Source organism: Amblyomma americanum, chromosome 5 (genome assembly GCF_052857255.1).
Source record: "Amblyomma americanum isolate KBUSLIRL-KWMA chromosome 5, ASM5285725v1, whole genome shotgun sequence".
Lineage (NCBI taxonomy): Eukaryota > Metazoa > Arthropoda > Arachnida > Ixodida > Ixodidae > Amblyomma > Amblyomma americanum.
In genome coordinates, this window is record NC_135501.1 from 180661044 (window position 1) to 180684366 (window position 23323).

General features: G+C 45.0%; 1 protein-coding gene across 1 annotated transcript; it reads left to right on the top strand.

Annotated features, from left to right (window-relative positions):
• Positions 1–1050: 1050 nt before the first annotated feature.
• LOC144134425 (uncharacterized) lies at positions 1051–22353 on the top strand. Its single transcript, XM_077667341.1, has 11 exons — positions 1051–1061; positions 2842–2942; positions 4801–4898; positions 6050–6191; positions 7570–7879; positions 9773–9926; positions 15473–15597; positions 16549–16666; positions 19114–19281; positions 20956–21069; positions 22101–22353. Exons 1-11 carry the CDS (start codon positions 1051–1053, stop codon positions 22251–22253), a joined length of 1494 nt encoding a protein of 497 aa, XP_077523467.1. The 3' UTR covers positions 22254–22353.
• Positions 22354–23323: the final 970 nt, after the last annotated feature.

Consider the following 23323-nt stretch of genomic DNA (forward strand, 5'->3'; position numbering starts at 1 on the left):
CCTGTACGTAAGACGTTACGAATTTCAGGTTGTTCGATCTGCCTATGTTTGGCCGCTTTTTCAATGACTAATATGTTGGTCTTTCCACGTAGCCGTGGAATCTGGCATGCGGTTAACACAAGGTAAGCGTAATGTTGCATGCACTTGCCAGGTGACGTCAGTCATCACGATTTATAGTGCGAAAGAAAATAGCACGCAAGTGGTTCAGTCGCGAATAGGTCCCAGGGAATATGAGAAACGAAGCGGCTGCGGTGTGTGTGTTTTGTAAAATTATTTTGTCTATGGGAGCTTTTGTTGCTTCTGTAAAAGCTGAAGGAGTTTTATGTAGTTCGTTGGCTAGAAGAGGAATAGAAGCGAGTTGTGAGTTGGTGGGCCGCGCCTTCCAAAGCGCCACGACAGGTGTATGAAGAATTTTCGTAGGGTTTGTCATGTTGTCTTCGTAGTCTGACGGTGTGCATTGTGTATTGTGACGGCGGAGTTGGAGAAGTAGCGACCACTATCGCGCTCTCCTGCTGTCCAGAGAGAAGGCTGTCCTGGTGACTTACGACGGTCAGGTGCCTCTAGTATTAATATTAACTGGACGGCATCGCCATCGACCGTCATTGCAATGCAAGCTTAATGTCGCAAGCAGCATGCAACAAACTCAACCACAGGCTCCTTAGCGGTATTAACTTGTCAGTAATAAGTCTAAAATACCTTGAATGCACTAACTACGAAGCGACTTTTGAAACTGACTAAGGACTGCCACCCCAATGGTGACTGAAGCGTGTCTGAACAATAAATTTTTTGGGGTCTTTCACTATAGTGCCACTTGAAAAGTTATCAAGGAAAATGGATAGAACGCTCACAGAACCCACTTGGTTGCAACCGTCCGAATAAAATTTAAATTACTATAGGCACCTAATTTCATTGCGTTTTGTTTTCTTGCAAAGGAAGTGTTAGATATAGTAGACATGGATCACCGCGCGGTATTCACCTACGACCAGTAAATAACTGAAGATTTCATTTCTCTTCTCGTGCTGTTTGGGCTTTGGCTTCACCAACCGAATGATGGTTGAGACGTGTGCTTGAACTTTAGATCACGTGAGGCACGGAAAAACTGCGATATAAACGCTGATACGTAGTTTTAGCCCGCTGGAGCACTCAAGCCGGCATGCTTCAAGAGATAGAATTTGAACAAACGACGTAACAGCAGTTATATTGCTGTTTTTTTATTGCCTCACGTGACTTAGTTCAACTCCCAGCCATCGTTCGGTTGATGAAGCCGAAACCGAAACAGTGTAAAAAAGAAACGAAATTATGAATTATCTAGCGGTCGTAGCTGAACACCACGCGGTGTTCCATGTATTATAATGTCTGACGCATCATTTGAAAGAAGAAAACACGCAAGCAGAAATTTGGTGTCTGTAGTCCTTTAAGCGTGCGACTGAGTGAGGGATTCACTCTGGTAGCTTCTCTTTATTTCATTTATAAGTGATAGATGAAAGAAATGCTTATCCTCGGCAGTAAACTGCTTAGGCCTGTTGCTATAGTGTAACCATAAACTCAGCCATTTTGATGCGACCATGGGAAGACATGGACGTGGAGATTACGTGTCACACGGGACATGTGGGCTTTAGAGTGCTGTTTTTTTTTAATGTGACACCTGCGGTTATGTAACCCCTGTGGTTCGGGGAGACGGTGCGCTTATGGTGGGATAGGAAGAGAGCGTTATGGGACTAAATGACTGTGTACTTAAAGTTGTTCGAGCTTTACTCGCGCGCCGTGACTATACGTTAAGAGAAAAAGCGACCGATCTGTCCGAGATCAACGAGGCTAATTCCGAGCTATGCTTGACATTTGGTTTACAGAGGGACCGGCGTAAGTATCGCAATTTTTCCGCCTCCTAGCTTTTTGACATTGATACATGATTAAAGCACTGAATGCGTTTATATTGGAAACTATAAAGCACGACAGCGCGTCGTAATTTTGCTCTCATCAGCGTATTCTGTGAACCATTAGCTGTACTGTTCTCTTTTACGACTGCAATCTTGCTTGAACGCTTTGTCACTTCGCTGATACTGCTGGCCCATTTTAATGTAATTTCCTTCAATGTAATTGTGTGTACTGGTACGGAAATTTAAGCACACTTCTAGCCTAACGTTTAACGTTTTACGTAGGACTTTGGAATTCTTCATTTCTGTCACGTTATTTGCTATAACATTTTGCTTAATTTTCTCATCCATCTTTTACCTTAATATGGTCTTTAATCTTCGTAAATGAAAAAAATTATATAAAAAATTGAGCACTGGAAGAGCGCATATAAGCTTTCACGCAGTTTCAGAACCTCTTTGGCATCACGGCAAGATGCAACGTGCAGCTGTGGCGCTGTAGTCCACATCAATGGTGGTTGTGCTCGAAATTTGTTGTAAGCACATTGGAACGTTCGTCGAATTCATTGACGAAAGCGTACTGAGGGCACAGCGAAGTGAAAAAAAAAACCGATTTAGATTTTAGATCTGCATTGCGCTGCAGTGACCACTTTTTTAATTTGCTTAGACACAAGTTTTGAAAACATTCTAGGTACTGTAGGAATTCCCCTGAGGGGAGTGTTTAAGCTTAATAATTTCTGTTTTGAAGACGGTAAATTATAGCATCAGAAAAAAATCTAGAGGCACTTCTCAAGCCAGAATTTGACAATGTTTTTATTTTCATCAATGCGGCAGTGACCAAAATTTTTCTATGTCGGGACAGTGCCTTCCTGCTACGCTGTACAGTACAGAGTAAAATTAAAGCTAACTGTAGTATGCGCGCTCAGAAGTGATAATGCACCCTGTTTCTCTTTTGCACTTGCACCTATAGCGACGACTCAAAGAAGGCTTGGATCATCGTGTCCATCTGTATAGGCCTGGCAGCGCTTCTCATCGCTGTCATCTTCCTGGTCAGCACGACACTCATTAAGGGTGAGTTAAGATGCTATACGCCGGGAGCTGGTATGCATAAACCTTGGAAAGGTAGACAACATAAATTTAGGTGCTTAAATTAGCTTTCTGAAATGCGTTGTGGGGTAGCTTGACATTCGACTTATTCATAGAGCCTGCTTCAGTGGTTAACAGAAATCCTTTCTTTCGCAACGAGGAGCAGAGGCAAGTTATGTCCTGGCGCCTGACGGAGGTGTGAGTACATGGCGGCCTAATATTACGTAATGGGGAAAAGAAATGGCGTGCTAGCGAAGACGCAGCGTCGGTGCTTCTGCTAGGAGAACTCACTCCTGCTTTAACATATCTAGCGAACTTAACGAAAAGCCGTGATTTAGAACGAACTGCTCTTTGTAGAAGCTGCAAAGGGCTGCGCCCTGCAAATGTCTGGTCGTCACCTTGACTTGTGTCTTTCGTAGCAAGCTGCCTACTACGCAGACCACGTGACAATTAAGGTTTAGAGTGAAACAGCACCAACCAACAATTAAAAATATCGTAAGTAATTATGGAATTTTTTCTACAAGGTATTGCAGGGCAAACCCTCAAAAATTCGGCGCACGTGCGGGAAACACAGCCTTATTAGAATATCGCTCAGCGACACACGTTTCTAAAGATCCCTTCATTACGACGAAAAAAAAAAGTGTTGGAGAGTGCCAGTGCTACTCACATAAATGACACAGAAGAGAGATGTGAAAACTTCTGTACAGTCGTCCTTGAACAGTAGACGCGAAAGCATGGGCATGAATGAGACCCGAGGCGTAGTACTAGAGGTATGAAAAGGTAACTTGAGTTAAATACCCTCCAGCGCATGCAAAGTGATGGTCGTAAAGATTATGGTGGTGTCGGACTAATAATAAAATATTGTGTAGCAATGATAGAATAGAAGCTAGAATAATGAAACATGTCATAAATAATCAACACGACGTAAAAATAAAAAAAAATTCTCAAGAAAATGAACTTTTTTTTTATACATTCACTGCTTTTTCTTTCTTTTTTCTCAGAATCGGCTTTAACAGAGCGCGGAAGTTGGCAGCGTGGAAAGCCAAATTTATGTTACATAAGCATAAAGTAATAAGCTTCTAGCAAAAACTCCATTTTTTTTAGATTGAGTGAAATCACTGAATAAAAGCGAATAAAAATTGTAATAAATGAACATTTTGCTGCAAGCTTATAGTACTACTTGGACTTCCGTAGAACAATGGTGCCTTACCGAACTGCTATTGTTAGCGATGCTTTGCAAGGTATACCTGAAAAAGAGGATCAAATGTGTGAAAATAAAAATCAAATCAAACTGTCGAACCTTCAGCCCCGGATTCGTACTTAGTATTTCTGTTCATTAATAATGCCTAGTTTGATTATACCTTTGTTGCACAATATTACATTACTCACCTCGCGCCACCTTTTATTCTTCATGTATTCACTTATTCCCAATTAAGCGTGTGTACCAATTTTACAGGAACAGGTGCTCGTGCATGGAGTAGCGCATTCTTGGTGAAGTCAGTGAAAGCTTTGCTTATACCCAGTTGGTGATTTTAATGTCGTGATATGCTGGTTGATATTGTTTTTTTTTTGTTGTTGATGATGCAAGACAGCAATGAACTCTCATATTTGTCGACACTAAATTTTTCGACTCTCATATTTGTCGACTCTCATATTTGTCGTACTTTAAATAAAAAGGCAGATATGTGCGACAGCAGTAGGGACGAAGTAGGCAGAAGGGTGAAGTACACTCCGATTTAGTAGTCAAAGGGATGGGCATGGTAGTTGAGTGAATAGAACGAGAAAGGTTAATTCGCTCCTGCCGGTACTATTATAAATATTTTGTAATCTTTTATTTTTATAGACACTGATATGAAAGAAGGAGACCGGAATATTCCGTCTGGTGGCAGCGGTAGCGGTGGCGGCGGCGGTGGAGAGATGGTAGTGCCACCCGCCCCTGGGGTGAGTACCCTTTTCCTCTTCACGATGCTCCTCAAAACACAGAGAACATGGTACTACTATACCCTACTATACTATACTATACTATGGTCTACTGATACCCTGTAGACTGTCTATAGACAAAGGTCTACTAAATGTGTATTGCCATAAATCTATAGATTGTCTGTAGTAGATTGTCTATAGGAAATGTACTGCCTATGGTCTGTTCTCTAGAGTTCATCTATAGAAAGCCTATAGACTTTGTAGACACAAGTCTATGGACAGTTTATAGACTGTCTAAAGAAGTTTTTGTGACGGTACTTACCGACTTGTTACTGACACGCGTATTATGATTGAGATTAGTTGTAGGAGGCCTGATATCTTCCTGTGAACCCCTTTGATAGGCATGAAAGAAAGGCCGGATAGAAAAAAAACTCACGGCAGTTTGAATTCTTAGAGTTACTAAGTAAGATTCGTGCAGCATATATCAGCGTGATCATACGCCTTGAACTCTCATGCAAAGGGTCAGTTCTACAGTAGTTGGGTGAAACAGTAGCAGGCAGGCTTAATCGCGAACCAGGTTTTATTAACTCTTTGTGATCTGGTCATTGGAAGCAAAGTACCACGTAACGAGGTCATTAGGCACTCGAAGGATGCGTAATCAAGCGATAGTGCGCTGCCTTAAAGCAGAATAGTAGCCACCAATCGACATTTTTAGTTCTTAATCCCACCGCTGTTTGTTATTTAACGTGAAGAAATTTTAGGTGGCTATTATCTCGGCTGAAGTGTATCAGGAATGACAAGATAAACCCAATGGTATTACATACCTACGGCAATCTTGTGTTCATGCCATGAGTGATACTATTGCTAAGATTCCTACAGCTGTCCAGAGGGCACGGCATCGGCTCTTGTATTTTAGAAAGCTGTAGTTGTGCAGTTTTTGGTACATCGCTGCTAATGAATAAAGAGAAGCCAATATATTGAAGGCGCTTTCGACCTGAAGAATATGAGTCCTGAAACACAAACGTAATGAACTGCGTAGAAGCATGAGTCGGCATGGTTTGCGGTAGTAGAAAGCAGATGGTAACGCAGATACATCTCGTTTCAAATAAACACCATATTCACCTCTTCTTTGTTTCATCTTTGCTGGAATGCCGCAAACCCGAATTCTTCAGATGGAGACAACTGGCCGTGATGTCGTTCCAACACTCCCACCTACTGCTCCACCCCTTCCCCCAGTTGGCCCGCCCCCAGTTGCTCCGCCCCCAGTTGGTCCTCCCCCTGGTCCATATGGCACCACTGCACCGCCTTACCCAAGTAAGTGTTGGGGTCAGGAAGACACTGGCTTTGAATATTGCGTAGCCAATCATGAGAAAGTAAATGGGCAATTGAAGACAATTATGTTCACAGCTGGCAAGCCTCTGGGGATACTCTACGCGGTAACCAGTCTAAGCCCCAAAACGCAGGCAGTTGTTACACCGTTCCAAAAGTGTAGGCTACGTAGGTTTCTTCACGTAGAAGGGTGCAGCTCTGGCGCGCTGGGTATAAATTTGCTGTGAATGCTTGGCGCTTTCCTGCGACGCGGAATCAGAGAACATAAGAAGTGACCTTAAATGAATACTTACAGATTGTTGAAAACAATCTCAATATCCATACGCGGCTTACATAAAATGTGGGCCGGTGAACATTTTTAGGACACTGTAACTAAGTTCAGAGCGCGGTAAATTTTAAGAACGTTAGCCCTACCACCTCCCTTCGGCGTGAAATTTTGTGTACGAGGAATTCATGATGGCGGCCTCCATAGTAAATAGATGTCAAATTCGTATTTCCGGCTTGGCTGCTGACCCAAGGGACGCGTGCTCGATCCTGGCCGCGGCGGTCGAATCTCGATGGAGGCGGAATTTTAGAGGCCCGTGTACTGTGCGATGTCAGTGCATGTTAAAGAACCCCAGGTGGTCGAAATTTCTGGAGTCTTTCACTACGGCGTACCTTAGTCGCTTTGGGACGTTAAACCCCCCTAAACGATAAACGATGAATGAAGTTCGTATTTCAATGAGTGTACTTCACTTTAACCTCGTTCATATCAATTCTAGTAAACCAAACAGCTAACGCTCGTCACTTCCACGTCTTTTAGACAGTGGCGGCATATTTTTGCTGTTTGCCTTGAAATAGCTGGAATTGATGTTCAGTGCAGAACTAGTTCTCTTAAGTGTTTTTTTTTTGCTATCTTACCGCACACCAGGCCTTTGTATAAACTACTGCGGACATCTACAACACACATCGCGAAGCTCTACTATCTCCCAGTTCCTGAAGTAAGCTTTTATGGTTGAAAGCTTGTTTGTTAAAAATTGCGTTGGGTATATTTCTCTTTATAAGCCAGGAGTGGTAGCAGGAAACATTACTGACAAAACCAGCACATTCCACATACAGTATACTGCACATGACAGCCATTCAAATGTTCGCAAGTGTATTTATGCAAATGATGTTCTCAATAGCCACTGCACTGGGTGACATTAGGAAAGAAGGTATGTCGCTATCGTGAGTGTGAAATTGAGCGCTTTTCAATGACAAAAAGACAAACGCATAAAAGAATTGAACAGAATGGTAGAAAAGAGTGGCACCGGAAGGCCCCTCTAATAAGTTGTAAAAACACCCGTCTTAAAATGCTTCATCACTTTGCACCCCGCGCGTGTAGCTATCACCTTTGCGACGATGACTACGACGACCGAAAGTACGACGACAACGACTACCACCACATCCACGACTACGACTACGACAACAACGACAACGACACCACCCCCGCCATTGCTGTGTTCCGTTGGCCTGATCGCGTCGCTGCCATCGCAGTTTCCCCCGGACAAGATCTGCGACATCCTTATATTCACGCACGTGATCGTCCACGAACGCAAGATACGCGTGGTGGAAAATGAGGCCAGCTTGGAGGCGTTCAGGAAAGCCTGCGCGCCGTACTCCGAAACCACGTGCGGCCTCTCCTTCGACGTCCGGTGAGTCATAGTGAAGTGGCGTCCGGCTTGTTTCTACAGCATAAAAAAGTTTATAGCGTGCAAGGGCTCAGCAGCGCAGTACACAGAAGTCCCAAATACAGAGATTGTGGTATCACACCTGACCCGCCGCCGTGGCTCAGTGGTTAGGGCGCTCGGCTACTCATCTTGAGTACCCGGGTTCGAACCCGACCGCGGCGACCGTGCTTCGACGGAGGCGAAACGCTAAGGCGCCCGTGTGCTGTGCGATGTCAGGGCACGTTAAAGATCCCCAGGTGGTCGAAATTAATCCAGAGCCAAGCACTACGGCACCTCTGCCTTCCTTTCTTCTGTCAGTTCCTCCTTTATCCCTTCCCTCACGGCGCGGTTCAGGTGTCCGCCGATATGTCAGACAGATACTGCGCGAATTAATTTCCTAAAAAATTGATTTTGTTTTATCACACCATATGCCACCACGAAACGAGGCGACCGCTTGCGGTTGCTTTGAAAGCACGAAGAGCCGTATTCACATTGCGCATTTAAGTGCAGTCCTTTACAAAAGTTTTTCGGGGCACTAAGTTTGTAAATTTTTTTTCTGAAATGCTATTTGCGAAGTTCCCTACAAATAGAGGGAAGTTTCCTCGTCCGCTCTTCCAAGATTTACACAGTAAGGAGCGCTACTAGACTTATTGCGTTGCCAAGCAGTAACTTCTGTCACTGACGTATTTGAGGGATAACCAGTTTTGGTGATCTACTCGGCAATTACTAACTCACTAAAATAAAGGAGAAACTCTTCAGCTAATAACGAATGAATCGGAAAGCCCGAAGTATAATATTTATCGAATCGGAATCCTATAGCGGCTACCATCGGTTCACCTTCGTCAATATGACCGCGTATGATAAGGTAAGGCACACACAGAGATAGGAAAAAAGTTTCCACGTCCCCTCGCGCTTCACATTCCTTCCTTGCTAGTTCCTGCGACCTTTCCCTAAGCTTGCAACACTCGCTTGCAATAACATTCTTTGAAAAGAATAACAGCAGTTGGCGATGATGAAACAAGATGATTCATACCGTGCTGCTGTTTGAGATACTCGGTGTGGTCTGCTACCCGTTTAGTCATTTCAAAGTGGCTTAGTTGAAGCGCGGCGTATGTGAGACAGGCAGAAGAAAAAATATGGAGACATCGAAATTTACCTGCCGGAGGAGATGAGATATAAAATTAAGAGGAAAATTGAATTAAGAAACAAATTAATTCGCAGGTAACGTTTGCATTTAAAGATTTTTTCCTGTAATCAACGACGAATTTGGTGCGAGAACAGCATGAAACTTTTATTTTCATGTTGCATGTCTTCGGCAGCGGCGAAAATCGCATACAGCAGTTGGGTCCAGCGGTGCCAGCAACGAGTGATTACGGCTTATACGAGCCTCACGTAACGTCAGCGCCGCTATAACGTCGGAGAAAGAACGGAGAAAGAAAGATTTCTCAGTTAGAGGCATTGATTAAAAAAAAGGAAACATACTGAAGGCAGCGGTCTGGGGCGAAACTAGCTTACATGTGAGGCTTGTGCCAATTGGGGTTATTTTCGGACCTTAGTGGCGCTCGGTAAAATAAAGTGTCGAGGACTTAGAGAACACGTGCATCACATTGGTCTTCCGCTATAATCGTTGTTTATTCTTTGCTTAGCTATGTTTACAACTACATCGACTTTCTCACAAGAGGTCCCACTAGAGCTTCACGCTTTGGTACCTCTTTCTGCAATACTACTCTGATGCGTTGCACTGACTGATAATAAACTTGAACCTGAACGTGATGACCTACATGTCGCCCGTTTTGTGTCGACCGCAAAGTCGAAGTGTGGAGAATGCAATTCTGAAAGATTCTCGCTGGCGGGCATATTTGCTTGGTTCACACGCAGCTACCTCAGCCAAGACATTTTCGGCTCCACGGAAGTGCGGGACCAGATGAACGAGATGAAGACATCAAGGATTAATCACTATGGCATCATGAACATGTACGGGACTAAAGACATCGTCACGAACTACACGCAGCTGTCGACCCAAATAATTAGCGTAAGTGCTTCATTTTGCCCAGCAACGTGCAGTGGAGAGTCTGGGAGTGGGTCATTATGCAAGCACACAGGTATAGCTGCGCCGGACAAGTTTACTCTATCTTGTGTCATGGCTGGTGTCATTACTTCTTAAACCATGTATAACATGATAATAATCTATAAGCAACATTAAATTGGCCTTCCTCCTGGGAGTGAAGGCCCTATTTAAACAGGGACTTCCTCTTCGGAGTGAAAGCCTTATTTAAACCCAGCCAATGACGAACGCTTTGCCCAGACAAAGACGCGTCGTCTTGTCGCAACATTTGCGAGCACACTGAGTACTTCCCGTACCTCATTCACTTTTTGTATTTAAATGAAGGATGCCGTTTAAAACTGCGGTGTGGCAACTATGTTGCGCGATCAGAATGTACTGAAAAGTGCATTTCATTATGGACCGGAGCAGTGTGAGGCAGGATGCAGACTTTTAACTGTAGCCGCCATATTTCCTTGTTATTTTTTTTTCTTTGGGGCGGGGAGGAAGCGGGAGCAATACCTCTTTGTTATCACAAATTTTTAGAGCGTAAAATCTGCAGCTTAGTACAGAAAGTATGGCACTCGAGAAGAACAATGCTTAAGAGAACACCCAAGACTGCTCCATTCGAATATTTTTCTGAGTAAAATTTATTATCTGGCCTATCTAGCGGTTTTGACGTTTCCGATTTGCAAAAAACGCATTGAGTGCAGAGAGAATATATTTAAATAATTTATTGAAAAGGAAAACCCTGAAGAGTATTTTTTTTTTGGAATATGACATAGAAACAAACAGGAGGAGCGCTTAATTGCAACTGCTTCTTTTTCGAGTTGGTAACAGTGTTCTGTAGGAAAAGGGGAAAGACACATCTAATGGCATTTCTTGCCAACAGTCGCCCGGGCTCATTGATCGGGATGTTTTCGTGGTTGTTTTTTTCTGGATATAGGCGAGTTCTTTCTTGGGCAGTGTGATAGACGGGCTGCTCACGCATTCATCTTCCTGCATGGTCAGCATGGTAAAGGCTAGAATTATTTCCTTTACTTTCCTTTATTTTTCTATGATTCCTGTATACTTGGTGGGAATATTTTCTATATTTCCGACATATGCTTCTATATAGGCTTAGTCGCTTGGAAAGACAAGCCCCCTAAATCTACAAAGAGAGACTATCATCCTATAAAACTATTATTTTCGATTACGGTTGTCTTTCGGAACATCAGTATGAATTAAGCATTTTTCTTTCTCTTGGGCCACATTGCAATGTTATTCGCTATTCGTTCAAAAAATTACCCTCTTTAGCGCTGTCCAATTCAACATGTTGTAACAAGTGGCCCGAATAATCGGCATTTTGTCTTTAAATATCTTCCCTCCTGTCGACTGAAACTCGCGACGTCCTAACCACCCCCACCCCCCAAAAAATATAGCTGCGGTTTAACTACAGCTGAACCTGGTTAGAAAGCGAAAGCTGTGGTGTATCGGGCAAATAGAAGCGGCTTGGTGTCTGTAACGTTGAGCGTTCCCCACATTGCATAGGCAACGCGCCCACCCTGCCACTATGGCAAGTGGCGGTTAAATTAATGAACGCTGTTGCCTATTGTTGCAGTGCGTCGTGTCTGCCACAACGTTGTCAGCGCTAATGCATGCAGCCACATCCCTCTCTCTCTCTCTCTCTCTCTCTCTCTCACCACCGCCACGTGCCTCAAAGCGCAACTGAGGCGTCCACCGACCCAGGGTTACGGACTCCGCACACCGTTACCTCATATGGGCCCCCAGTAATCAGGGGTTGACAGGGAATGTGGCAGCAGACGGCAGCAGACGCAGCCGCCCGCGCGCTTTCTTACCGGGCTGTTTACACCTCCCCACCCGATAATGAACCCGATCTTGAAGCGAGAGCTACACTACGCTACCCAGTCGAGCATTTCGCCGTGAGCCTGGGACGCCGATAGTGCGCATGCGCGAAATCAGAGAGGAGCAGCAGGTGCGCGGCGCATGACGTCAGAGTTCGCCGCTGCCGCTGCGCGAGAAGCCACGTCGGCCCGACTACGACCGCCGGCGCAGCGCGTGAATGCGCATGCGCAGCAACCGGAGAAGGGCAGCAGGTGCGCGGCGCATGACGTCAGAGCTCGGCCGCTGCCGCGGCCGCAGGTGAGCTCGTGTGCATAAACTGCGTATGTGCGGCTCTGTGTATAAAAGCTGAGGTGATACGACTCGGTGTGCCACAATGGCTTCATATGGGCGACGAAAAGGAGACTCCAGCCGCCGCTATACGGCGGTATCGTCAGGAGATCAATTCTTGGGACCCAGAAGTCGTTTCCTAGCACTTGGTCGCTCTGCAGAGAAAGAATTATCAGAAGGCTAAACGAGCAGCGGAGACGCCTGAGCAAATAGAAGAACGTCTTGCCAAGCGCAGACGCTAACAGGCGGAGCGTAGAAACCGGCAAGAAGCCGCATGAGCGGCTCCTTCTCCACCTTCTAATCACTACATTGCTGTGCCCAGCAGCCTTAAATCATTTGACCCCTCCTTTAGCGGCAGCTGCCCGCTCCGTAGATAGGTGTGTTCTGACACGCATCACATGGTGTGGGCCTGCATCTCGAACACGGCTCTTCCCACCTTCCCAGCCCGCGAGCACTTGGAGGCCACCGTGCTCGGCTGCCACAACTTAAAGGTCCAACAAGCTTTTGTCGGGCGCGCCCGGGCGGAGGCCACCGCCACTGGGGTCCCAAACTAGGGGCCTCCACCTAGTGTTTGCAAGGGCCGGTTCCTTACGGTCTGATCCATTCACACCTCCTGTACCTTGATTAGCCAGTAAAGGTTTTCACCTTGTTGCGCGCGTGATGAGTTCATGATGAAGATTGTGTAAAGAGTTTGTGTATATTACCTCTCCCCCTATCGTCTATTCCGGTCCCCTCACCTCTTTCATTTAATAATAAAAATAATTGGTTTTGGGGGAAAGGAAATGGCGCAGTATCTGTCTCATATATCGTTGAAAACCTGAACCGCGCCGTAAGGGAAGGGATAAAGGAGGGAGTGAAAGAAGAAAGGATGAAGAGGTGCCGTAGTGGAGGGCTCCGGATAATTTCGACCACCTGGAGATCTTTAACGTGCACTGACATCGCACAGCACACGGCCGCCTTAGCGTTTTTCCTCCATAAAAACGCAGCCGCCGCGGTTGGGTTCGAGCCCGGGAACTCCGGATGAGTAGTCGAGCGCCCTAACCACTGAGCCATTGCGGCGGGGCTCTTTCATTTAATAATAATTGGTTTTTGGGGAAGGAAATGGCGCAGTATCTGTCTCATATATCGTTGGACACCTGAACCGCGCCGTAAGGGAAGGGATAAAGGAGGGAGTGAAAGAAGAAAGAAGTGCCGTAGTGGAGGGCTCCGAAATAATTTCGACCACCTGGGGATCTTTACCGTGCACTGACATCGCACAGCATACGAGCGCCTTAGCGTTTTGCCTTCATAAAAACGCAGCCGCCGCGGTCGGGTTCGAACCTGGGAACTCCGGATCAGTAGCCGAGTGCCCTAACCACTGAGCCACCGCGGCTGGTTCACCCCTTTTATTTCATTTCTCCATTCTGAAAATGAAAATGCTATCCTTTATTTCCTTCTTCCTTTCTTTCACTCCCTCCTTTATCCCTTCCCTTACGGCGCGGTTCAGGTGTCCAAAGATATATGAGACAGATACTGCGCCATTTCCTTTCCCCAAAAACCAATTATTATTATTATTACTATCGTTTATTTCCGCTGCCCCAGCTCAGGTGCTTAAGTATCGATGGCAGATGCCGGGGATAACAAAAAATCTTTTCCTTCCTTTTTATTATTATTTTATTAAACGACTACTACTACTACAACCACGCAGGGAGCAAGTTATGTGCCCTTCCTTTCCTCAAAATCATCGGTGTGTAGAATAACGTTGTCAACGCCAACACCAATGAACGCAATGAACGCCGACGGTCTACAGAAACAGAGGCGAGCGTTAGGTTTCGTCGTCGGCGGCTGCGCCGGCTGAGTTAAGTTATAGCTGTCACGTGGTTTCTCTTTGATTCAAGGTCAAAGAATGTGAAATTTAGTAACACGTTAAGAGCGGCTTTATCTAGCGTAGTGAAGCTTTCGCTTCAAGAGGACGGGTTGCCACCGTTTTGAACTGAATGGCTGAATGGTCGCTTGGGTCCGCGCCCGAAATTCGCTGTCGATGCATGCATTTTACTTCGATGTGGAGACACTTGTCTTTTTTCTGATTTTTTAACTTATAAACGCCCTCTTTTCGGTGAAAGAGTTGTTTTGTGTGATAGATGGGTTACCTTATTATTACGGGCCAACTTCTGTTTGTATTCAGATATGCGAACTTCGCTCCTTGAAACTTCTCATCACAGGTACGGGGTGCGAAACATTTGTCACATGCAATAAGAAATTTTGGATGCTTTGCCCTAGGGTATCGAAAACTGTGCCCCATTTGCATCGAATCCAAATTAAGAACGTAGTTATCGCAGCCGAACGATCGACGCGCTATCCTTCGGAACGCAGACAAAATACCTTTATTTTCGACCCCTTCTAAGTACATTTTTTACCCTTAAACTATGAGCAGGTCTACTACTTCTCGTTCTAGATGAATCTTTATTTAAAGCGAGGTCTGCGAGACACCGCTAAAATTTTGAAACATTTTGAAACAGATGCCCACATGGACTGGACTTCGATTCCACAAGAGCCATTGCGAAGTGCAATACGGGCTTGAGGAGAAGCAAAAAGATCGTGTGCTTTATAAAAAAAGAAACACGGAATTGTGATGATCAAGTATTGATCAATTTGTACCATCTTTCAGGAATAGAAAACAATGCACAGAGAACAGACAGACGAATGAACAGGTTGTCTGCAGCCCCCGAGATGGTCCATTTAAATATTTTTCAACGGTCGTTTCAGGCGCTCTTTGGGAGCACGGATAGTAAGCCGCCAGGCAAGCAACACGTTGACAGAGCTGGCAGGGTGACTTTTCTGTTTAACGCGACAGCGTTAAGGAGCTCGTGTCGCAGAAAAGCCGGTGTCGTCGGCGTCTTTGGCCGTGAGCGAAAAATGGCGCATCTCGGTGGACACCTGAACCGCGCCGTAATGGAAGGGATTTTGCTTCCCTTACAGCGCGGTACGGGTGTCCAGCGAGAATTGTGACAGGCGTCATTTCCTTTCCTTAAAACCAATTTTAATTTCAATTTCCTTCTCTTACGGCCCGGTTCTGGTGTCCGCCTAGATATGTGAGACAGGCGTCCTTTCTTTTCCTTAAAAAATTATTTTCCTTGCCTTACGGCACTTTTCGGGTGTCCACCAAGGTATGTTTCCTTTTCTTCAATTGTCCGGGCAAGGGGTCGCACCGAAAGACGATGGCGTTCCATTAATTCCTTGGCAATGCTGCAACATGCTGTCGCATCCTGCTCTTAAAGGTGAAGCTTAAGGGTCCTCCCATTTTGTTTATTTTGTTGCCTATTGCCGGCCTGCCTTTGCATCCTGAACGGTGTAACTGATGAAAACTTGTGTGGTCTCTTTTGCAGACTCTTCGATCGATTATAGGACAAGATAGAACAGCCAACAAAATTTTTATTGGAGTTGGTTTTTTCTACTATAACAGTTCAGACTCCTGGGACAGCCTGAGATACCTCGCTGAGAACACCGCGACGTAAGTACCACGAAGGAAATACGACCGCCCATTGCCAAAGAGTGGTTGGCCTGAAACCATATTATTTATGCAAAAGCCGCTCTCTAAGGCTTAGGACTTTTTGTGGCACGAGTCAAGCCTGGAAACCGAGCCACTTTAAATCAACACTGAGGGCAACGGCGTCGAATAATTGCAGTATAAAAAATTTGATTCTATGTACCAGGTCCAGCTTTCTCGGGCAAAAGTTTTGAAAATTGGACACTTGTAAGACATTGTTGTGGAAATATTGAAGGTAATGGTCCATTATGCTGATATGTAGCAAAATTTTTCTTGTAAAGTGTTTCCATCGATCGAATCGAAAAATTAAGGCTGCCATGGAAAATCAATGGGGAACGCCTTTGATGATAGCAAAAACGTGAAAAGAAAAAAAAAGTCACCAAGACGGGTGATCCGAGGGTATATTGATTGTTACAGTGAAATCTTTATATTTTATGAAATAATTGCGTGCATAAATAGTTTCCCGCTCACAAATGATTTTGTCAAGAATTGCTGGGTATGTACTACGAATCTGTTGGCTTTCATTCAGCAGGAAATGGCGTACTGACGTGCGGAAAATTGGGAATTGAAAATAAAATCACTTTTGTGCCTCTCAATTTGAACTCGTTAGTTTAATGATGACGTCTACACAATTATGCGCTCTGCAAGTTTAGAGATGAAGTGTATGCTAGCAAATGCAAAGTATATAAATCATTTGTGCCGCTATAGGAGCTGGCCTGGAAACATGTATGCTTTCTCGTAACATGTACGCATGCACGCTATGGCAATGGCTTGCATTAGAGGGCTCACCGGAAAGGTGAAGGTATTGCTCCAGTTTGAGGAAATCTCTTCTTTCGGTCAGGCCCTGCCTCGTATAGTGCTTGTTTCGAAAGAAATATCTTGTTTTATTTTTGTATTTTCATGTTCCATTTTCAGGACTGACGTCGACATCGTGGTGTTAATAACAAGCGTCCTTTCCATACCAGACAGAAAGCAGTGCATCACCATGCCTGCCAACGCTTTGAGAAGCCCGAACTCATACCCACCCGTTATGGTAAGCGTCATTGTCACTAGATGTTAAAGGAAGCTTTATCGCAACTTATATGCGCACTATTTTATGGTTATGTACACTGAATCTGACTATTCAATTAGTGAGCGCACTGTGACAAGTACAAATGAAGGCATAAGCGTTACTTCTATCTCAATTGGACGTCTCACAAACTGTGTCCGTGATAATGAAACCAGACATTGTGCGCATCGCGGACTGCTGAGCTATTTGTTAAAGAACAACAATGCAGGGATCGTCTAGACTAGAATTCAAATGGTACACGCGGCGCTGTAATCTGTAACCTTTGTTATGAATGCTGGCAAAAGCAGAACAACCCACGCTGACGGAGATCGTCAAGCGAGATTGTCCTCTTGCGCTTTGTGCTGCTGTAAGCTGGACAGCTTTTAGTATGTTGCACCAGGGTAGCAGCCTTGACTTCACCTGCCCTGTTTGGAATTAAGTTTAAAATAAGTTTAATTGCTTAGAAACGCCTGGTCGGATACTTGGGCTAAAAGAAGGGAAGGACGTCGTGGTAGCTGATAAAAGGCATAACAGCATACTTTCCCACATAGTCGAAAATGATGAAGATAATAATAATAATAATAATAATAATAATAATAATAATATTAATTGGCTTTTTGGGAAAGGAAGTGGCGCAGTATCTGTCTCATATATCGTTGGACACCTGAACCGCGCCGTAAGGGAAGGGATAAAGGAGGGAGTGAAAGAAGAAAGGAAGAGAGAGGTGCCTTAGTGGAGGGCTCCGGAATAATTTCGACCACCTGGGAATCTTTAACGTGCACTGACATCACACAGCACACGGACGCCTTAGCGTTTTTCCTCCTCCATAAAAACACAGCCGCCGCGGTCGGGTTCGAATCCGGGAACTCCGGATCAGTAGTCGAGCGCCCTAACCACTGAGCCACCGCGGCGGGCCAGTAATATCTTCGTGACATAAGAAAAATTTACCGCCGAGGAATGGAAACACATATTCAAGTACCATTGATTTTACGGTCATATATTTGAACTGCTGGCCAAGTATTCGGTCTGCCGAGTTTTCCCGTAGAGGACAATAATAGCAAACAGCGCAAAGTTTTTGTCCCAGATACTGCTTTTAACGATATGGCTAACGATTACACTTGCGACTAAGGCATAGTCAGTTTTGTAATGCAAGAACGAATGCCAAGCGCATGAAACAGCTTAGAAAGAATCAACGTGAATGGTACATTTCTGAACGGGTAAGATTTATGAAAGCAACTGAGAGCAAAAGTAAGTGTGATGAATGCAGGATAACCCGGATATATTGCACTCGAAGGTGATCGCAAAATAGTTCGATATATCGACAATTCTATATAACAAATGGCGACAACTAGGTTTCTCGGTTGCCTAAAAACTAGAATACATTACACGACGCTTGTGACGCGCTTCTTGAAGGGACGTGCCGCCTGGCGGCATCCTGCCAGCGCACCGCTCGCTATGCGTTGATAGGTCTAATCTTCTTTGCATCGTAGCCGCTAGGGAGGCTGCTGTAGAGCTATCCACTGCTTATCGTAATATGTCTAACCTAGTTGCCAGTACACCATAAAAATAATACTCGCTCTTTGAAGCTTTAGTTCAGTTCGTTTCTGCAAGCAGAAGAAAGCTGCTTTGAAAATATTTAGTGAACAGTTGCAAGAGGTTCAGGGGTGGCCCAAAAGTTCCCAGACCCCAGGGTCTGTTTTACGTTGGTATAACCTGGCACTTCAGATGCTGAAAAAAAGCTATCAAAGTTGTAAGAGGTTAGATCGATGCTCTTGATACCTTCCGCAGGTATTTTGAGCTTCGCGGGTGTCGAGTGCCTGACGATACTGCTCAAAAGCAGAGCTTGTGGCCTGGGAACTTTTGACAGACCCTGTACATTTTCATCTTGATATGAGAGAGCGGCGGTGCAATCGGTTACGTAATAGATGTAAAGCCCCTATACCACTTGCAGCTTGCCCGCCTCACTGGTTGAGTGGCTTGTACGTTCCGCTCCACAGCTCAAGTCGCGAGAGATAATTTTACCCGCCAGGATCGCATTGATTTGGAAGCGAAATTCAAAACGATGTAGTGTGTTGAGGGAGGGTAGTAGACTATGAAGAACCAAGAGGGCGGGGGTGGGGTGAGGCGCAATCAATCCGTAGTGTTCCTCTCTGGAGTCGCTCAGTCCATCTGGCACCAAACGATAGAATACCGTACTATACCATATGATACAACCTTATACAATGCGTTTAGTGCTGTCCGGCCGGATATGCCGTTTTGCCTTAAAAAGCCATTACAATCATTGATTCAATACCATGCAATACTGCCTATATTTTAACATCCGTGACCCTATTTCACTTTTACCCAGCCTATATCTCCACCCTGTAACCCCGCAAACACAGCCTTGTTGTTTCTGGCACATAGGTTGAAGTACGAATGTCGGAAATTCGCAGGACAAGGCGTTCCCGACTATCGAGAGCTCTTTTGGGACGCCGGGACTTCTGGTGGCATTCTCGTTGCAAATGGGCGTGCTACAGTACGCCATGCCGCTCGCTTACAACACTCCGATTGACGCTCTGTATAAAGAATGCACCGCCTTTACAGTCACAGACTACTCACATGTAAGTATAATTTTCTTTGCATGGATGGATGGATGGGTTTGCGGGTGGATGAAGGAGCGGGCGGTAGGGTTAGTGGGGGGGGGGGGATGGATGGATCGTTGGATGGATGGATAGGAGCGTCCCCTTTGAAGCGGGGTGAGGGCGGTTGCCACCACGCTCAGCTTTTCTTGGAGCACAGCTCTTAGGTTCCCGTTCCGGCGTTCCGCGCCTTTGTCGGCATAGCACGCCATCTGGCAGGTGGCGTGTGTAGGCACATGACATGTGGCGTGTTGGCAGGTAGCAGCAGAGCAAAACGCCACCTGCCATGGCGAGGGCTGAGGAATGGACAACCGGAAGGTGACTGCCGCGCCTTTCACGGGTGAAGATTAGCGCTCTAATTTCGCATTACCCGACTAATATTTTATAGTTTTTAGCGTTATTAATGGTCTAGACATTCGCCATTTTCTTTAAGTGCAATTTTTAATCCTGCACTTCTAACCTTATGTCACCTCTCTGGTTTTGAGCCCCAAATCTTCCAATTGCTTTTATTAAGTTTTACCGCAAATTCAATCACAAGACCATTGTTATCTCTAAAGCCTAGGGCCTGAGGGAGACCGACTGTGCCTGCATCAACAGGCGGATGGAAACTGCCATATTCTTTTATAGGATGTTCAATTTTTTCTATGGGTATGCAATTAGAAGTGGCTCCAAAATCCCCGCTGCGTCCCTATGTTTACAATTTAGAAAGCGCGATTAACCTTGGTGCTGTGGCTAGACAAAATGTGTTTTTTTACTAGTTACGTGCACCGGAAAGGTTGCTTTGCCTGGATGCTATTCGAAAGTGCATGTATTTTGGCACAATGTAGCCAAATTTTTTCGAGCCGCAGCATCGAGAATAATCCCATTTTTGTAATTCTAAAGACTTGTGTGGATATAACTAACGAGCGGCTGCAAATCGCAAATTCCAACCAGTTGCCTAGATGTGATTGTTAAAAAGTTAATTAGCGGAAATTACTTAAGCAGCTTACTACTTAGGACAGTTAACCAACCGGCTTTCCGTTGTCCGCCAACAATAATAATACTATGCCACAGAAGCCACATTTTTACTCCAATAAGCCTATTTTTGTGTCTTTCCTGAAACACCTGGTATTTGATTTTTTCTCTGTGGGTGGTGTTTGAGGCCAGCGTGTGAAAGCTGCGAAGATTTGTTTTAATCTACTCTTTGCTTATCCATCTTGTATCAGCCGCGACAAGTAGTGTAGCATGCGCGAAGACATTAGCGCTCCAAGCATGGCATTTCATTTCTTACTAACTGGGCACGTGGCTCATGAAGGGTAAACAGCTGGACTAGTTGGTTTGCGTTATTATGAAACATGGTACCAGCACAAGAAACAAGGACGAAGGGACGAAGGTTAGCATTAATATGGGAAGTTCCATAATAATGCAAACCAACTAGCCCAGCTGTCTACCCTTACTGACATACTTTCTAATACATTGGGCCCCATTATTCCTTCTTTTTTTGTGTGTACCGGCGTTCGTGTTGTCTTCCTTCTCCCTTCGTCCTTGTTTCTTGCACTGGTACCATGTTTCATAATAACGTGGCTCATGGCCAGTCAACTAACCTTTGTCAAGTAAACCGTCGCGGTGAAGCGCTCTGCGTTGATCTTGCACTCTGTCCGTTCACGCTCTCTGCAGGCGTGCCAGATAGCCCTCGCGAACCTGAACAGCGAGAAGACAGTCGTTGGCTTCCGGAACCGACAGCCCAACATATTCCAGTCGCACGACACGCTGGAAAGAATGAAAGAGAAGGTGAGATTCATTTTGTGTCAGGGTGAACCATGCGGCGTTGACACAAGGTTCTGTAACGTGCGGCCTACGTCGACGCGCCTTGCTGGTAGATAGTCCAGAGAAGCTGGCATATTCAGGTTTCACAGACAGCAGTATTCTTCAATAGGCCGTAGTATTTGAGCCGTGTTGTTGGTGACCTATTTCTATCTTCCATAAGGTTGTTGCGGGTCCTACTTATTCCTCTTTTCCTATAAATGCTGAAATTTTGTTGGATCGTAGTTATTAATCGGAGGTTTTACCGATCGGTAACGACACCTTCACCTAATATCAGATCTCTGAAAACTCCAATGAAGGCTCTTTGAACGAAAACTCACTTGTTTGCTATGCTTGCTTAAGAAGGAATTATTGATGCTGTTCTTTTGTCGTGCTACAGGTCATGCACGCTAGAAATGTCCCTAATTCGAATGACCGAGGTTTGAGTAGAGCTGGAACGCTGTCCACTGTTTCATATTGTTGCTAGCCTAGTTGAATATGCCAATGAAACTCTGGCAACTCTCCGCTGCAAGCTGCTGTTCACAATGATTGTTTCGTCGTGCACGGGAATATGTTGTATCTGATTAGTTTTGATTTTACTTCGCTCGCAGACAGAACACTTGAGGAACACCCAAGGAATTCAGGCAGTGTCTGTACACTGTCATTCGCATTTTTAATAGATACACGATTATATTAAAGAATTGTGTTGTTGTACTATCAGCAACGAATGAAACGGCAACAAGAAAACTGAGGTGGAAACACACAAAACCAACATATTCGCTCTTGGAGAGCAGATAAAAGCGAGGTTTATAAACACTTCTGAAGTAGAATCTTCGTGCTTTCGAAGTGAAGTTACCCTTCGCTAGTATTGAGCCTCCCCTGATTGAAAGTTTCTTATTTTGCTTTTCGTGGCTCAACTCGGTTGTTCGCCTTTCACTCTTTGCTGATAGTACACTACTGCATGGCTTCATTTTCTTCCGCACATAACCACAAACGTTTATTCGCTCTATCTTCCGTAGGCTGGGATTGTCATGAACTTACCGAACAGGCGGCGCAACTTCACCTGGTTCCTCCTCAACGTGCATCTAACAGACAACACGAAGCGGTGCCTCCCTGACGGCCCCTTCAGCCGCGTGAAGGGGTTCAGAGAGTTTCTCCACCAGAACTACTAGACACACAACACACTGCGTTCGCCATACCTGTGCAGGTTTTCTTGTTGCTTTCTTGGCACAGTGCACGCGTAACTTGCTGGATGCTTTGAAAAAAAGTAAAAAAAAAGAATGACCGGCTTGTTTCCTAAGCAGCGTTTGCCAGCGTGAACGTAATGTTGTGTGCCTGCTTTGAAAGGTAATCGATATAAAACGGTAGGACAATTTATATTGAATTAATGAAGTTTAAACTAGACCAAGTGTATTTTTTGCACTTGATACTGATGCATTCAAAACGACAGTTGTAATAAAGCGGAGGATCGAATTCACAACACTTAAGAGTATTTCTATAAAGGATGTGTCGATAGTAGAGGCTCAGAGGTATTCTATGCCTCTTTTGTACGAAGAAAGGAACCTGAAACGTCTGTGTCTAGCGTACTGCTAAATGAATGATTTTGGTATAAAGAAATCTACTCAGAAGTACGAAACGGTAGGCTTAGTGGTGTCGGTGGTGTGCTGCCGGGGGGGGGGGGGGGCTGGTTAAACGAATGCCCCCAAGCTATACCCTCACCTGCACTGAAGTGCTTCGGGCCTTCCTTCACAAAATAAATTCATTCGTTGATTCAGACCCCTGCATTCTGTATTATGTGTTCGGTAGACAAAATTTTTATTGCATTGAAAAACTGTTGTGATGTATACGCTTCTAAAGCCGCTACCTCGATATAGGACTTGCAGCCCTTTTTAAAACTAAACAGCCCGAGAAGTTCGCTATGAGCCGTGTAATGCTACATTTGTACTGTCTGCGGGAGTGCTAAATTCGGGGAGAAGTGTGAACAATTGCGGACGTCAGCGATTGATAGCAAAATCTACACTAAAGCCCAGATGCAATCCCCCTTGTGATCGTACAATGAATTTAAAGTTCGTAAGGGTAGTTTCATTGCCGTTGGATAGGCGGGCACCGGCGTGAAATTTTAGCAATGAGTCCAAAAATTATAGCAATTTTCCGGCCCTGACACCTGCGAGGTGACATTTCTTGTCTTTCTGCCAGCGTTGAGTCGCTAATATTCACTGTGCTGCTGGCGCAACCTTAAGGA

Bases quoted from the DNA above. Each gene is read 5' to 3' on its own strand.
- LOC144134425 (XM_077667341.1), top strand. The intron at 2,943-4,800 runs GTGAGTTAAGAT...TTATTTTTATAG, and splicing joins CAGCACGACACTCATTAAGG to ACACTGATATGAAAGAAGGA. The intron at 4,899-6,049 runs GTGAGTACCCTT...CGAATTCTTCAG, and splicing joins TAGTGCCACCCGCCCCTGGG to ATGGAGACAACTGGCCGTGA.